This window comes from Artemia sp. Qi Xiang Cuo, chromosome 4 (assembly GCF_049724085.1).
Source record: "Artemia sp. Qi Xiang Cuo chromosome 4, ASM4972408v1, whole genome shotgun sequence".
NCBI lineage: Eukaryota > Metazoa > Arthropoda > Branchiopoda > Anostraca > Artemiidae > Artemia > Artemia sp. Qi Xiang Cuo.
Window position 1 is genome coordinate 10,219,601 of NC_142797.1, and position 17,977 is coordinate 10,237,577.

The 17,977-nt window shown below is 37.9% G+C and overlaps 1 protein-coding gene across 1 annotated transcript in view; it reads left to right on the plus strand.

The window, feature by feature from the left end:
* The window catches only part of LOC148952771 (uncharacterized), a 75,004-nt gene that overhangs the window by 48,817 nt on the left and 8,210 nt on the right, over positions 1-17,977 (plus strand). Inside the window, exons 3-4 of the mRNA XM_089088079.1 lie at positions 722-875; positions 9,378-9,844. Of these exons, the coding sequence (XP_088944205.1) occupies positions 722-875; positions 9,378-9,844 (621 nt within the window). The remainder of the gene's footprint in view (positions 1-721; positions 876-9,377; positions 9,845-17,977) is intronic.

A 17,977-nucleotide genomic window follows, 5' to 3' on the forward strand; every position in this document is an offset into this window, starting at 1 on the left:
TTTTATTCGATTGAATCTTGAATCTACACGCTATATTTTGAAAAATCACTAGATTTAGGAAAAAATCTCTAGGCACCATAAAAAATCACTAGGGATGGCAGCTCTGGTGTAGCAACTTGGATACATAGAGTAAAATACCAAAACTGCTTTGACATTTTCATTTAATTGACAGTTCAAATTGGCAAAAAGGATCCCTAATAGGAAGTAGGCACGCATGTCCAACCCTTGGTGGGAGAATTAGGAGTATTTTCCCTTAGAAAAGGGACATCAAAAATTTATATTCTAGCCAAATTTTTCTAAATAAAATGGTAGGGGGGGGGGGAGGTGTGGTCTTCGGTCCAATCCAATAACAAAACGTTAATGTGGTAATGTATCGAGACAAACGATAGTGCGGTCTCAGAAATTATTTCTCCGATCCAATGGAATAAAATTTCCCTATCCCTATGTACACACATTCCCAAAGGTATTTTATCCTTCACAATGGTGTTATATGGAGAGAGGGGGCATCTGTCCCATAGAGCTCCCCCTTAGATTTTGAAAGATACCTTTTTTGTGATTTTTTTTTTATATTGAAAAATGCCTTTTCTCAATATTTTCATTGAAAAACGACAAACTTGTGTCGTCTCTAGGTATTCAAACATATATTTAGCCTCTCCCTAAATTTTTTGTGAATTGAAGGTCCTTTTATCTATTACATTTGAAACATGATTTTTTTTTTCAGAGAATTGAAAACACGTACGGGAGAGAGGGTCCTACATGCCGAGTACTTGAAGAATATATCAACATCAAAGAAGCAACTGTTTCACATTTGCTTCAATCATTACGAAAACTAGGAAGAGAGGATATCCTATTTTCTATCTCCCCATATTTAGACGGTAAAGTCTATTATTTAGAGGGTAGTCTATCATTTTAAGCAGAGAGATGGTAAAGTCTTTTATTAATCATTTTAAGCAGTAAACAGTCCAAGAAACGAATTGATGTGGAAATAAAGGGGTACAATATTTCAGGATGTTTTTATGTGGCTGTTAAGTATTAATGTGCACGCAGTCTAGTTTTGACATTCCAAAGTGATATTCAATATACTGTTTTCCGATCAATATCGATATCCATTTAATATATCGATATCCATATTGAGCATAACACCAAGAGAAGAATATGAAATTTGAAAAAAGAGAAAAACTTGTGGAAGACTCGGGCCAGATCCGGACTAAAAAAAAAAATTCACGGAGTTTTCAGTGGGTGAGGCCTTACGCACCAATTGACACCAGGGGTATCAGTTTTGAGGGAACAACTGCCCCTATCCTAAACTTTGAGAAACATCCTTTTCTGTATCCTCATATTTAAGAATTGAAAGATCTCTACCCCGCTCCGTATATTTTCGTGCATTGGTGCCCTTGGATGCGTATTAAGATAAGATACGATTTGTTCTTCATTAAATACACATACAATATGACATGTTATTATTACCCCAAAGGCTCATTGATCTGTAAAGAAGAGGGAAGACAAAGGAGTTACTCAGAGAAGAAAAACACAAGAAAATTTTAAATGATCACTTACTCACAGATAAAAGAGCAAAAAGGAGAAGAAAATAAAAATAAAATAAAAACTATAGAAAACAAAACTAACTAGAATAGACTACATTAATTAAGTAGATTAAATAGATTGAAAAAAAAATCATAGATAAAAATAACTTTTAAGAAGCAAAAGAATTTTTAAAAGTTTTTCTTTGAGAACCGGGTTTAAGTACAGAATTTATTACCTTCCAAGTTTTACGAATATCATTGCCACACGCAGCGAAATTATTTAGATAATAGAGATATTTGGCTTTCCTACACAAGGAATTATATATATATATATATATATATATATATATATATATATATATATATATATATATATATATATATATATATATATATATATATATATATGATATATATATATATATACACACAATATATATATATACACAAGAATATATATGACACAAGAATATATATATATATATATATATATATATATATATATATATATATATATATATATATATATATATATATTCCAGTAGATTTTTAATTGACAAAGACGAATAGCACTCGCTGAAAGTGTAGCGCATTTATAAGCTCTCCAGAGATTATTCTTCCTTCTCCAGCTTTTGAGAAGTCGGGATGTCATCCGCGGGTTTAGAGGAACAATCCTTTTAGACCTATAATTAGAAGGTGGTACTTTACAATGCTAAGAATAGCCTTTTTTATGGTTCCATGAAAGGACTCAAATACACAAGAAAAATCCTTATCATTATCAAACAAGCTCCACGGATTTTCCTCTAATTTAGACCCAAAAAGAGATAACTGTTCCTCACCAAACCTAATAGAATAGGAATAAAACACTTGAGCCCGGTTACCCTTCCCCTGTTCAAAGCTGAACCCAGAATATATTGGAAAATGATCGGAAATATCGCTAATTAAAACAGAGTTTTCCTTCAAGCTAAGCGTAGAGAAGATATTGTCAATCAAAGAAGCTGCAACATTAGTTACTCGTATGGGGATGGATGTAGATGGCAGAGTTCCTGCGGCAAGCATGGTTGAAAGAAAAATCAATTGAAGCCGAAGACTTTGAATCAATTGAATTTATATTAAAGTCACCCACTATGATTAACTGATACGGACGTTTCAGTATTATTTCAAGTATTTCCTCAAGAATCTGAAGAAGCAACGGAACCACACCACTAGGAGAACGATGAATATTCCCTATGATTAGATCAATACCATTAGATCTAATTTCTATAAATTGCGACTCAAAAATACCTTCAAAATTCCTTGATAAGTCTTCACGCAAGCAATAATGAAAATTACAAGATATGTGCATGGCAAGACCTCCTTTAACCATCTTGCAGCGGTTTATATGCTCCATTTTGTAACCATGGATATCCAATAGCATTTCATTGCTAGAATCCAAAAACGTCTCACATAAACAGACAACATCAGGCTGTCCATCCGAAACGATTTACCTTAAATTATCTACTGACGAGGAGAGATCCTGAATGTTAAGCTGAAGTGCTGTCAGAAAATAATTTCCTTTGGTAACTCCTCTCTCCCCAAATCCGAAACATATTTACTGTTACAAATAGGGTTTATATTAATCGGATTTTGATTAGCCTGGCCCACAGAATTATTTACGATACTAATTGCATCAAAAGGATTATTTTCAAGCTCTCAAAGGCGACTCTCACGGCTTAAAATATTCACAAAAGCAGTTTTTACTTGGAGTCCATTTAAGTCACCAGATGAACCAAAAAGAATCTTTACTTAAAACTATTGCAAAAGAAAAACCTGTCAAAGGATTGCAAAGACAATAAATAACTAATTTCTCATCAGGTATTATTGGAATGAACCATGAACACGGAAAGAGAAACAAAAATAAATAAAGTGAAAAAAAGAAACGATATGAAAAAGAAATTGTGAAAAAAATTGAAAAGTTATGACCCGAGGAAGGCATTTACAAATCAAGAAAAATATTAACAAGTCACATACTAATGCATTCATGCAAATAATTTATTTTACGTATACGAGTTTCACTCGGAACTTTGGCTAGAACTTGTCCATGATCAGACCAAACACTTCTTGGGTCAAAGGTGCTACGAGCCGCATTTAATAGATCGCGACGCTTTTTAGTTAGGTTTTCGGACACAAAATACACTTGGCTTAGCCAACTTACTTTTTGCTGCGAACACTTTTCGAGCAATATCCGATTTTGAAAATTTTACCAGGATGGGGGCAATTTCCACATTCTCAGTTTGAGTAGCAGGCATGCGGAATCGATTAGCCTTTAAGAGGTCCATTTTTTTTAAATCTTGCAAGCCCATTATTTGTGTTGTGTTATCACTTCATTAAGATTATCCATCAATTCCACATTGGGGTTTGGTTTTACACCGTAAAAATTAGGGTGTCATGTAAGGTATCCTGCTCAAGTTGGTCAACCCTGTCCTCCATTTTAGAAATGTTTCTGTCTGGATTCATATCCAGATGAAACCTAGCTTGGAAAACCAGATTTAAACTAATGTAAGATGAAATTCGTTCCACTTTTTATTTCCCTGTTAATATAGCATGTTATATAAAGGGGTGTATCCAGAAGAGGAGTTCGAGGTTTTGTTGGCAAGAGGGGTTTTGGTGGCAGGGGTTTTATTGGGGTATCTAATAACCAACTTCTTTGGCAGCAAAGTCTATCAAAGCTTCTTACATTGCAATCTTGAAGTCCCAAATTAGTATATCTATTGTCCAGTGCAAGGTCATATTTGTGCTGTAGAGCCTTGTTTCGAAGCCGGGATATAAGCCAGATGCCAATCCGAAGTCGATTTTTTTTTCACTGGTTTTTGCTCTCGGGCGAAAGTATAAAATTAATTTGGGTAAGACATTTGAGGGAGTGAAATCATAAAGAAAAAGAAAGATTATTGCAAATAATTGTGCTGAGTTAAATGACTAAATAGCTGGTCATGCCCCTTTTCATTGATTTTATTACTATGCTGTCCAATGTGAATACGTATAAACCGGATTTAAGTTTTCTCAGAAAATTAGAACCAATGCCTATTTCACATTGGCCAAATAGCCATGCCACAGTGGTTTGCTGGTCCGTAACACCGTGAACTTACTTCTTGTTGGTGGATTATTCTTAGTTGATCAATTATAGATCTTTGTGCCAAAGAGAGCCTACCGTCCTATACTTCTATGTCAAAAAGTGCGCGTAACTCCACTGGTTAAATTTTTTGTAACAACAATCTATACTTTTTTTTTTTTTTAGCTATTTCTGAAATTCCTAAAGTGTATATCGGAACGAGAAGTCCCATAATCCCAACTTTTTCCTGTGAAATTTCGAGCCTGTAGAAAGGACATAAAACCTGATTGGTTCTTTTGAATTACATTTTAAGCAAGTTGAAAGGAAGAAAACATTGAAGTCACAACATTTGTCACAAGCAAACTCTTTGTTTTTCTGTGGTGGAATAATCAGCTAAGCCAACTCTATTTTAAACGGAGCCATATAAGTTCTGTAATAAACTGCTAGCTAAAATACCTAGAAATAAATGGAGCCAGTTTTTTCTTCAGTTTCAAGTCAATAAGCTGTAAGACCACACTGACTAAAAGTGGCGTAAGAAAAGAAGTTATACAATCAGGGCCGTCACGTACGAGGGGGGGGGGAGGAATCTAGCTAAAATACCTAGAAAAAATGGAGCCAGTTTTTTCTGCGGTTTTAAGTTAATAATCTGTAAAACCACACAGACTAAAAGTGGCGTAAGAAAAGAAGTTATACAATTAGGACCGTCACGTATGGAGGGGTCACTCGGTAAAAAAAAAGTAAGTCGGTAAAATCGTAAGGCGAAGCGCCGTGATTTTTCCGACGCCGGTAATATTCTTTGTTCGGTTAAATAAAGACCACGAAAATACTGACATGTCATCTACAGAAAGTTCGAACTTGGTCGTTAAACGCAGCAGTTTTACCGACTCCTGCCGTGAGTTTACAGATGGTGCCGCAATTTTCCATTTGATTAAATAAACAGCATTAAAGTAGTTAAATGATATGTGCCGAAATTTGAATCTCGGTCAGTGAATGGTTTTACTGACTCGTGCAGTGATTTTACGTATTGTGTTTGAAATGAACATTATGCTACTTATTGACAAAAACAGTCCGTAAAAATGACCAGCCAGTCGGTAAAATCCCTTACTCCTCCCCCAAACATTTTGGCTAGTAACAACTCTGTATACAATTACAAGAAAAAAAAGTCGGCACGTGAAAACTGGTAAATATTAGTCAGATTAGAATCTCCACTCAACCGTGCTTAGTGCAAAAAGAAGGAAAATATAAAATAAAATGCGCAAAAAAGACAAACCTAATAAAACACAAGATTTAATTCAAGCAAATATAAAAGAACATTCAGATAAATTTAAACCTGTCAAGTCAGGCCGTAGCCAGGGGATGGGGATTACTGGGTTTGAACCCTCCCCCCTCCCCGAATTTTTTGTCCAACACGTGAAAAAGTAACAAAACGAAAATAAAACAAATTTTCGATGCGTTTTCTAAAATTTGTTTACCTCCATCCCAAACAAATTGAACAAAAATCCTGGGTACGCCCTTGCTGGCAAGAGATTAGCTCATTGAGGTACCTTAAGTAAGATAGATTCAAGAATGAATGATTAATCGTTAATCCTACATCCGTGAATTTTTTTTAACTCGCGTTCTGTTGCTGGTGCTATTTGGCGTCTCTTTTAATTTTGTCTTTCTTTCTTTTTATTTTGTTTTGAATATTTAATTCTGTTTTATACATTCATTCTTTTTTCACTGAGAAGTGGGGAACTCTCAGTGCCAAATTTTAAATAAACCTTGATTGCACCTCAAATTAACCCAGGTTGAGACATTTTGTATTATGTTATACAGACAGATGTATTAGACATACAGACGTTGCAATCGACATTTATATTTGTCAAGTGTAATTATTTTTTCTTTAAACTCATTTCTTCCGCTACATCCTCTGTCTATTCTGAGATAAGATCTCATGTATGGTAACGTTATTATCTTTATAAATATAATAAATGTGTATGTTCGTAAACATAATAAACAGGCGTACGTATTGCCTCTTTTGTCACTATTATATCAGTCATATGCAGGGGCGAATCTCCAGCATTTTTATAGGGGGGGAGGGGGGCAAGAGGGGTCCATATCTGGATTGTCAAAGGGCATGGGATGTATAATATTTTTCTCTCCACATTATTGGGGGGGGGGGGCAAGTGCCCCCCCCCCCTGCCACCCCCAAACGACGCCCCTGGTCATAATTTTGAAATTCAAGTACCTTTTCCAAAATCTATAACAGATCTAAATTTTAAGGCTTGATACGAATTCTCAGGTATAACGGCAATGACATCCAGGATTTTCATTAGAAGGGATATTAAGAAGGGATATAATCATTAGAAGGGATAGAAAGGCAATGGTATCCAGGATTTTCATTTGAAGGGATTTTTAGTCTTTATGATATGAGGACCGAATTGCATCTGTAATCTCTGTACCCTCAGCTCTCTGCCGTAAAATTTAAGTAGCAAAGTAGGTTTGTTGCTCCTTGTGCCAGTCAGAATCATACAAGGGCTTTAAATGTGATTGGAGGACAAAAGTGGACTGTGGCCCTTCGAGCACTTCCAGCCCAGCCACCTCCACTTCCAACTTTTGGGTATACTGGTAGGCATTTTGCACTTTTTTTGTACTGGAATCATACAATGATTTTTAAATGGTATGATTGAAGGACCAAAATGGACCTGTGGCCCTCTAAAACCCCATTCTTCATTACTACCTTCTTAACTGAAAGGAAGGTATGTGGTACATTTTTGAACCAGAATTTTAAAATGGTTTTCGAGCTGTATCATTTGAGGCAGAAAGTAGGTACGCAACTTCTACACGGTCACCCGAAAAAATTGAAGTTAAAAAATTAAAGATAAAAGTGTGGAAGTATGGGGTGCTCATGGTACGAAAACTGGTTAGAAATCCATGGTGTTGTGTTCTTGTCGTACAAATTGAAAGACATGGTGTCGAAAGGGGCCTTGACTTCGTTATAAAGGTAATTTAAAAACAAACACGTTTTTCAACCGAAAGAAAGGAACAACATTAAAACCTAAAACGAACAGAAGTTATTTCGCTTACGAGGGGGGCTGCCCCTTCCTCACCCCTTGCCCTTTACGCTAAAGTCTTAAAGTTTTTATAAATACCCTTCATTCAAATTGGAGGGTCCTTGTGCTTGAGCAGTCTTTCTTAAAGAATTGTAACAAGTCAAACATTAGTGTAAAGAGCAAGGGCTGAGGAAGGATCAGCCCCCGTCATATACGGAATAATTTCTGTTTTTTTAAGTTTTAATGTTGCTCCTTACTTTCAGTTAAAAAATTTTTTTTGTTTTATTTAATTTCTGGCCGTTTTTCAAATAATGTCAGGAAATTCCCTTTTATTCCCCTGCAGTAATATTTCCCCCAAAAAAACTCCCCCTCCGGAAACTTCCTCTCCAAATAAAATTCTCCCTGTGGAAAATCCCCCTCCCTCGCAGAAAATACCCCCCCCCCCCCAAAAAAAAATCGTATACCTCCCATAACAAATAGTATATATGAACAGTGGGGAACTTGCTTAACTAACTGAACCACCGTCAGAGACTGTGGGGGGTCATGTCATCTCCAATGGCTTAGTTATTAGACCTTTCAACTATGCTGAAACAAATAATCATCTTGTCATTTTGACCAAATATATGGGGGTAAGAAGTAGGGTTCTCTGATATGTTGTAACTGATGGTGTGATTTTCATCAAGATCCCTTGACTTTTTCGGGGTGTTTCCCGCTTTTCAAAAATCAGGCAAATTTTCTCAGGCTCGAAGATTTTAATGGGGATATTTTATGTTTTAGAATCAGCTTAAAAGGCCAATTCTTTTGATCTATGTATTGTTATAAAAATTTTGTTTTTTAGAGTTTTGTTACAATTATTACTTCGGCCTCTACAATTCTTACAATTATATCAGCCTCTACAATTTATTTTTTAGCCTTTGAAAATCTCAATCTTTTCTGGTGAAAGAAAAAAACAAATTGATTTTTAGTTAATAGTGTATTTGGAGGTAAAAGCGCTTTTTAGAATATTCGCTGATATTCTTGTTAGTTGCTTTTAAAGTGTTATCTATCTTCATCAATATGTTACCGTGAGATTTAAACGTGTTGCGCGCTTTTTTCTAATGAATAAAACGAAAAGCAAATATAAAACCAATAAGCAAATAATATAGAAAGCCAGATGGTTGCAGAAAAAAAACGTAAAAAAAAACGATCTATGATGGAAACCCCAGAGTGGATTTCCCCAGAGCTCTTTTATCTCTACAGCTCCGGACACCCTCTGCTAATTCTAAAAAGCAAAGATACGGTAATTGAGCGCGTCAGTGATTTTAAGTGTCTCGGAAGTTGGATTGAAAATACTCTGTGCGCTGGAAGCTCCGCATCCCGAATATATTGGGGAGGTAGAGGAGTATGCACATTGCTAAAACCAATTTTTGAACTATGAGAGGTATAACTCCTTGAAGAACTGATAAATGTTAATTGTGTCTGCTTTTTTGCACAAAAAATGCGTTCGCTAGATTCAATAACAATTCATTTGTTATTTCAATATTGTTAGTTCAATAACAATTGCAATTGTTATCGACAGATAACAATAACAATTAACAATAACAACGTAACAATTCAGCCCCGGTACTATTGGGTAACGAAACAAGATCTAGGTTTAAAACCGAATGGTGGGAGGTCTTTGTGGCGCCGTATTCTAGTGTTGTAATTAGTGTACTTTATTATGGCTTTTTCCACTTAGATATTCATTTTTTTTAGAGCTTTTTCAACTCTACAACTCCGGATATCCTCCGCTCCCTATTGAGCCGGATGAAACACCCGAAGATAACAATTCCGACTCGGGAGTATCAAGTGTTCGCAGTATTTCAATGTTTTCCACTGGACAAGCTGAATTTCGACCCGTTGAAAGTGTCCCTTTGCAGCTGAAAGCAGCGCCAGAGACAGAAAAAGACGAAGAGAACGGATGTAAAGGCATAGAAAACAACGATTTTGAAGACGCAAAGAGTTGCGACTCAAAAGGAGAAATTCAAGAAAAAAAAGGAGTGGATTTTAAAGTTGTTCTGTTAACATATGCAAATGATGGTCGAGATTTGGCTAAAGACGTTGCAAAACAGTTCCGCAAACATCGACCAGGTTTGCCAAGGTTAGGTGTTGTCACTTTGGAAGAAAATGAAGAATTTTTAAGTGTTGATCCTTGGGGAATTATTCAAAAGTGGTTTTATGAGGTTAGTATAGCTAATTTATTGTTTTGTTGGAAACTTGTGGAGTCAATGTGTTGATAATTATTGTATTCACATATGTCTTATTTACTCACTATAATAATGGGATTGGAACGAATATTTATAATGAATATTAAATTAGATATTGAAGAGACTGCATCAGCATTGTCACTATTTTCTAAGTTCCTGATGTAAATAAAATAAACCTGGCTAGAATATGAATGAATATATAATGAATGAATAATCCGAACGAGGCGATGATTGTTTAGCTCTTAGTTCTGAATTGAATCGTTTATTGTTTGTTTTTGTTTTTTCTTTGGGGGGGGGATCAAGGTATTGTTCTAAGCATGGTCTCCACGCACAAACTGCTTGGAAGACGTAGATGACCCTTGGGTAGATTTGTATGATATTTCTTTGATATAGCACTGTAGATGGGGGAAGGGCTGTGAAAAATTTTCATCTTGTATTGTGAATTTCAGACGGGCACCCCACCCGCTCAACCATGTCAGGCTGGAGATGAAAAAGAAAAATATCTTGTTTTTATCACTTATTCACCTTAGTCTCCCGATAGGGTACCAAGTAATCTCAAGACCCCTACATGTTTGACTTTTATTGCGTGCCAACCCTTCCATAAAAGCGGTAATCATCTTTGTTTTTAATTAAAAAAAATTTTAAAACAACAATTTTTTTTTTTTTAAACAACAATTGTACTAAGAATTTAAGTGTGGGAGGTTATGAGAAAGCCTTGTTTTGTGTAATTTCTGTAAATGTAACAAAACCCTAAATTGTGTATACTCAGCAAACAAATGTCAAATTATTCTTAGTACAATAAAGTAAACCCCAAAGGGTTTGCATACATGGGTGCCCATAAGGGGGGCAGGGGGCTGGCGCCCGCCCCCCTGGCTCAATGATGCTGCTTTAGTTTTATATTTTTGTTCTGAGATTTCTATTATTTAGCATTTACATGGTCTAGCGAACAGTCCCGACTGTTTAGTAGTTAATTGAGAAGAATAATATTTAATAAAGCTCTGGCCCTAGTTTAGGGACCTGTGAAGTAATTCATCGCAACAAATTTTGAAGTTATGTGGAAATCTAGGTATGGCTATGAACTTGCAGTGCAGTGCGGAAAAATCCTCTTTTACATCAATGGCTCCCTTAACCGCAGATTAAGCAGCAATTGTCTGGGTGTGAAGACAATAGAAGCCTTGACCCAGTTTATTGGGTCTGCCCCAACATAAAATTAAATTACTCAGGGGAATAGAAAAAAAGAAAAGCAATCTTAATTTGGTGAAATTTTGAGTTGAAGTAAAGGTCTAAGTTTATTCGGTTCCCACCTGAAATATTCTGAAAGCAGACATGTTATTGAATTGAAGCCTGCATTTTTTTAATTTTGTATATTTATATTCTGGATATATTTTTAATATGTATTTTAGCTTTTTTGAATACATATAAATTAAAAAATTAGATAAGAAAGTAGATAAGACTTATGTGATCGTAGTAAGCTTAATGTTATGCTATGGAGAGCATTCCTGTAACAGATGATTGATATTTAAATTAGAGACAATTGAAGTTAAGCATTGTAAAAATGCGAAAGATATCGTAATTCATGTAAAAAATAAAGATAATGTTGTTTGAAATCTTATTCTCTTATCTTAGGTGTTACTCAGGGCACCAATTAGTGGGAGGCCAGTTATCCCCATAAATTTTAAATAATACCTTTTTCTGTATATTGTTATTGAAATATAGTTAGAAAAAACTTTCAATGAAAGTTTTGGAACAGATTTGTTGATAAATGAAAAGAAATGGTGAAGAAGGTCAAGACTTTTAACACTTCCTGCAGATTCTTGAGTGTTCACGTTGCCATTCGTAATATTCTTTACTTACTACTTAAAAAAATAATAATTTTTTTAAAAACAAAAACAAAAAACAGCGGAACCTTGATGTATCGAACCTCATGGGGAAAGGTAAAATTCGTTGTATCGAGGATTTCGATATATTGAGGTTCGATGTATCAAGGTGATTTCTTACAAATTTCAATATATAGAGGCTCATAGCAGTATTGATAAATCTGAAGATTCAAGAATTCTTAGTTTCTACGGTATTGTATACGTCTCATGAGACATAAAGAAACAAGAATATAACAAAAAAAATAAACAACTATTTTTTAATTAAGACAATAATTTAAGTTATTCAAACACTTAATGAACACATAACATTATTTCAATAACTTCTGACACAACATAAGAAATCTCTTTATGAGCATAAGGAATACTATCAATAAGATATTTCAAAATTTTTTGAAATGTTTATTTTTCTACCTGTTATTTTGACATCCAGCCATCATTCTCTACCTATCCAATAACTTATTTATTGGATTGACGGATATACTATATTAACAGATATACTTTCCAATGGCTTAGTTGTGTTTTAACGCGGCCATTGAAGTCATAAACATGCATGCACATATTACTGTGTTGGATTACTGTGTTACCAGGCAAGTACGCAGGAATTTGTTGTTTTTTTTTGGGGGGGGGGGCAAATCCTTCAAGTCTTACCTTAGACCTTAGTTCCACTTCTGCCTCCAGAGGCACCCAGGGCATCAAGAAGGAGCCGCCAATATTCCCGCAGGTTTGTTGCTGCAAGTATGTTCTCCCACTGAGGTTGTATTGATGCGTGCAGGCTACGGAGATCTGTCTGGTACGTTCGACGCAGGGTGTTACTGGGTCTGCCTTCGCGGCGTGGACCCAATGGCTGCAAATGGAGCGCTTCATTTGGTAGTCGGAGATTGTCCATGCGTAGTACATGGCCAAGGTATCTCCATCGGCGGACTCTTATGATGTATGTCACAAGAGGCTGGCCAGTCTTGTCATGGATGGATTGGTTTGTTATTCTCTGCTGCCAACGGATGTTGAGAATTATTCTAAGACATGTGTTTTCGAAAGCAAGTATTCTTTTCTCTTGTTCCTGGTTCAGGTGCCAGGTTTCGGCTGTGTAGAGCAGCACTGGCATAACATGGCTATTGAAGAGTCGTAGCTTTAGCCGTATAGAGAAGCTTTGGGACCGCCATACTCTCTGTAATCTATTGAAGGCCCCATTAGCTTGGCCGATTCTTGTGAGCGCTTCTAATGTGGTCGATCCGGTGCTTTCTATTATGCTTCCCAAATATTTGAAATGGACGACTTGCTCTATATGTTGGTCTCCGCAAGTGATGCTCAGAGGTGAATCTGTGGTAGCCATGCATTTTGTTTTCTCATTATTTATTTTCAGGCCGACCTGGCCACCTCTCTCCCTCACTTTGTCAAGGATTTTTTGGAGTCTTTGCTTGCATGATTCCAGGATGGCGATGTCGTCAGCGAAATCTACATCGCTGAGGCGTGTTTCTGGATTCAGCTGGATTCTGTCTTTGCTTGTACTTCGCAGTATGTAATCAATGCCGATTACGAAAAGTAGCGGTGACAAGACGCAACCTTGCTTAACTCCTGACAGAATGCAGAAGAAAAGAATTTGGCCATCTGGTGTCTTTACATAGCACTCGCTATCTTCATCAAGCGCAACGATCAGCGAAACTATCTTTTCAGGGATTCCGTAATACAGTAGGATCTTTCACAGACTTTGGCGGTCTATTGAGTCAAATGCCTTCTCAAAATCGATGAATATCATATAGATTTTGGAGTGCCACTCTCTGCTTTCTTCCGTCAGCAGCCGTAGAGTAAATATCAGGTCCGCACATGAACGGTTCGGTCTGAATCCATGTTGCTCATCGCAAAGGTGTCTGTCGAGCTGCGAGCTTATTCTCTGCAGTAAAATGTGCGTCAGCAATTTGCTAGGTATGGAAAGCATGCAGATTCCTCGCCAGTTGTCTGGGAGGGACGCATCGCCTTTCTCAAAGATCCTCACAAGGGCGCTACGTTTCCGATCCGAAGGTATTTTGGCGATCGTCCAGATTACTGCACTTGAGGCAGGTCATAACAGTGGCTTTGATCATTTCCGCGGATATCCTGTCTTCGCCAGGTGACTTCCCATTTTCTAGCTTCTTTGTTGCTGCTATAATTTCAGTGGATGACGGCGGATCCATAATGATATCTAAGGAAAACAGTGTTGTTGCTGGGATCTCTGGGGGATCGTCTGGTGGAGGTCTATTCAACAGCTTCTCGATGTGACTGGCCAAAACTTCGTTTACGTCAGACTGCTGTGATCAGGATGCCTGAGGGGTCTGTTACTGGTCCATGTTGAATAGAGAATTTTTTTCCAATAATCCCATTAGTGATTATAATAACGACTCTTGAGTAACCTCTCTTCGCTGACTCTTCTGCCTGCACTACTTTTCGCTCCAGCAGGTTTGTCTGGTCTTTTCTGGCACTCTTTTTTACCTCTTTATCCGCGGCTCTGTATTCTTTGTTTCTGAGGATCTGTCGGTTGGGGGTTTGTCTTTGGATAAGTGATGCTTTTACTTTTTTCCTTGTCTCTATGAGTTCCCATGTTTGGTCATATAGCAACTGGTCTTTTGGGCTCTTGCGGTACCCAATGGTGGCTTTCGCGGCATCGTGAAAGCCCAAACTTATGCTTTCCCAGTATTGATTGCTATCAGCATCATCTAGTACAGACAAGGCTTCAAATCTATTTCACATCACTAGCTTAAAGGCTTGCTTGAATTCTCTTACCCCCAGTTTCTCGGAATCAAGGACTGGGTTTAAGGGAGCCTTTTTTGCGTTTCTATTTCTTTTCAGTTTGAGGCGGATTTTTGCTGCCATCAGATTATGATCTGAGCCGACGTCAGCTCCTCTATATCCCCTTATATCAAGTAGAATTGATCTCCACTTCCTTCTCCAAAGACAATGGTCAATCTGATTTCGGGTGCGACCATCGGGAGATATCCAATAATATTTGTGTACATCCCGATGAGAAAATAGGGTACCTTCGATTACTATGTCGTTAAGGAGCTCGAAGTCGATAAGTAGTTCTCCGTTTTCGTTTCGCTGGCCCAGGCCATGCTCACCGAGAACCTCTGGGGAAAACGATTGGTCCTTCCCTACTTTCGCGTTAAAGTCTCCTAGAAAACATGCTATGTCATGCCGGGGTATAACATGCTATGTCATGTCGTTTTCTATGGAGTTGAGAGTTCTGTAAAATTCGTCTTTTGATTTGTCGGTGGCGTCATTGGTGGGTGCGTAGCATACTATTACTGACAGTTTCGCATGCGCGCCGATGAAGCGGGCTTTTAAGATTCTAGGTGACACCGGTGTCCACTGTAGTAGAGTTTGGGAAGTCTGTTTTGTCATCATTAGGGCTACTCCGTATTCACGCTTTTGCTGCGATCCACTGTGTATAATGGTCACATCTCCATCCAGTTTATTTGATCCAGATCCTAGCCATCGAACTTCCGACAGAGCCAGAAGGTCGAGGTGGTAATCTTCCAGTGGTCTTAATACTTGTTCAGTCTTGGAGTCTTCAGACATTGTGCGGGCGTTCCAGAAACCAAATTCGATGTGTTGTTTTGCATTCATAAATCTTGTCCATGGGTATGCAGAGGTCGTCATCAAAAGGAGGTTCGAAAATCCGAGGCTCAAACTTGATGTTTCGGTTGCAGTTAGGATTTCTCCCTAGGGCAGACCCTTGAGGTCCCGGGTGTAGGTCGCAAGCCCACAGCACAACCCTCCCTCTTTATCTTTTTGTTTTGAATCCTTCAAAACAGAAGATAAAAGCCACATTATATTACGTAACATCTACAAAAACGAAAAGCAAATATCGAGAAATAGAGACTCACCCTATATTGCAAATTGCAACCTACGAGCAATGCTAAGTGCAAATTTTTCCAGAATCTCATCCACTGATGCAGAAACATCTCGATGGATATTAAAAAGTACCAAGCCATTTAGTCGGCCTTCATCCATTCGGCTGCGGAGATAGATTTTTACCCTTTTCACTGAAGAAAATGACCTCTTAACACATGCTGAAGAAGTGCAAATTACAGAGAAAATGCGGAGTAACGAATGAATGTTGGGAAATATGCCTTGCTCACACTCAGCCAGGCTCTGTACTACCGTCTTTGGAAAAAGACAGGGAGCTACTAACAGCCACTTAGCCCGCCATGAGCTCAGCCTTCACAGTGGACTCCGAGCTTGTTAGATCTGAGGCATATAACTTGATCAGTTCTTTAACATCGCCAATAGGTTCTTTTACGGCAAAAGATGGTAGGACTCCGCTGAAGCCTTTCAGAATAACTTTGTGCTTTGTGAATCGAGATTCGAGTGACTGCATGAGTTGATCCACGAATGGGATGAGAAGGGAAACTCGATATTAAAAATCTATATGCTGTTCTGCAGGGATATCTTTTGGGATGTTGACGATATTTCTCCTTCGCGGCATAGCAATGGGGATTTCCAGTTCTTGGCATATGCACGTGACTTCCGAATACAGCTGACTGAAATTCTCCTCTGCCTTATTTCGTGTATCTTGAAACATTTCTGTCACACTTTCGACACACTGAATGCACATAGCCATATTGATGTTTTCTGACTGCAGCAGCTTAGACAGATTCAGTGTGTACCCCAGAAAAAAATCCTTCACAATAAGGGCCACTATATAGTCCAAGTCCAGTGTGTTGTTGAGCAGACTTCTGGCTTTTGAAGACGCCATGGAGTCCCCATTTGTCTCTATATCTTCTAGGGCCTTAAAGATCGGAACAACTAACTGCTTTGATATATGTTTCGCATCGTGTCTTTCGACCCATCGAGTTTCGCACACTCCTTTCAGATTGATTTCAGTGTAAGTTTTTAAGACAGCGCTTCGCTTGGAACTGAAGTGAAAGAAATTAACTGTTTCACGAATAACCATCATACAGTGCTTGATATCAGGGATCTTGCTCGAGTCCGTCAATACCCAAGTTCAAGGAGTGCCGACACAGTGCAAATACTTGGCGAGTGGATATTTGTTCGAGATAAAAGCCTGGGCTCCTGACAAATACCCACTCATGTTTGCAGCCGCATCATATCCTTGTCCCCTGCATAGTTTTATATCGAGACCAAGTTTCTCCATTCGACATCGGATTAATAGACCGAGGCTTTCACCTCGCAAGTCTTAAGCAACAGCAAGTTCGATTAACTCTTCCCATCGTTTTTTACAGGCTCTACAAAGGTCAATTTCTCCGAATCCTCGTCCCCACGCAGTGCAAGTCCTTGTCGTCCACACAACAGTATTGTTCCTATGATGAGACGAAGCCGTTTTCTGTTTATTTCTATTTCATCTCTTTTTTGAGTATTCAAGACTTCCACTATAGAGGACTTTTGCCTTCTCACAGTTGCCAGAAAACTTTCCTCCAAACAACAGCGTCTTTATGGTAGGAGTTTGACTGATGTTTAGAAAAGTCTTCCAGGGTGTTTTCCAATTCACGTGAGGCTCCATGACAAGCTGCCCTAATTTTTGGTGAGACCCCCTTCCAGCTCGATCACAAGCAAACAAAGCACACTATTTGCAGAAACACCCTATTTTCACTGACGAAAATACTAGCCATGCGTACTTATCCATCCAGCTAACCTGAAACATCCTTGTTTTCGAGTCTGTGACATGAACCGGGAGAGGATAGTTCTTGTTTGGTTTACAATGTCTTTTCAGTAAATTATGCTTTGTTTCATCGAAAACCGAACCTATTCTTTCAAAATAGGTTCCAATGTCAAGCTCAACGTTTATTTAATTACGTTTGACTGCTACTACCTCGCCATTAAGTATTGATTCTCGAGCTGAAGTCGAAGGTTCAGTCGCAATGGCAATGTTCAACTGATCACTACAGCCGCCTAGTTCAGAGTCAACCTCATCAATTCGTCGTTTTTTTTTACCCCAAAGCTGGAGAACACTATTGTTTTTTCGACATTTTCACGCTTGTCCTATCTTTAGCAACACTTGGTTTTAGACCGTCAACTGAAAAGGTTGGGTTTAATTGCAAGAAGGGCCGCTTCATCCACTAGAGAAGGACCACACACAAACAGATGAACTTTAAAAAATAACTGTTAGCTCAAAGATTGCTTGACAGAGGGCGACAAGTTGGACAGGAAATGAAATAACTATGCTGGTGACCCAATTGGGTAATTGCAGGCTGAAAAATCATCGAAAATGGTTAACACATTATGTCTAGATCAGTAACTA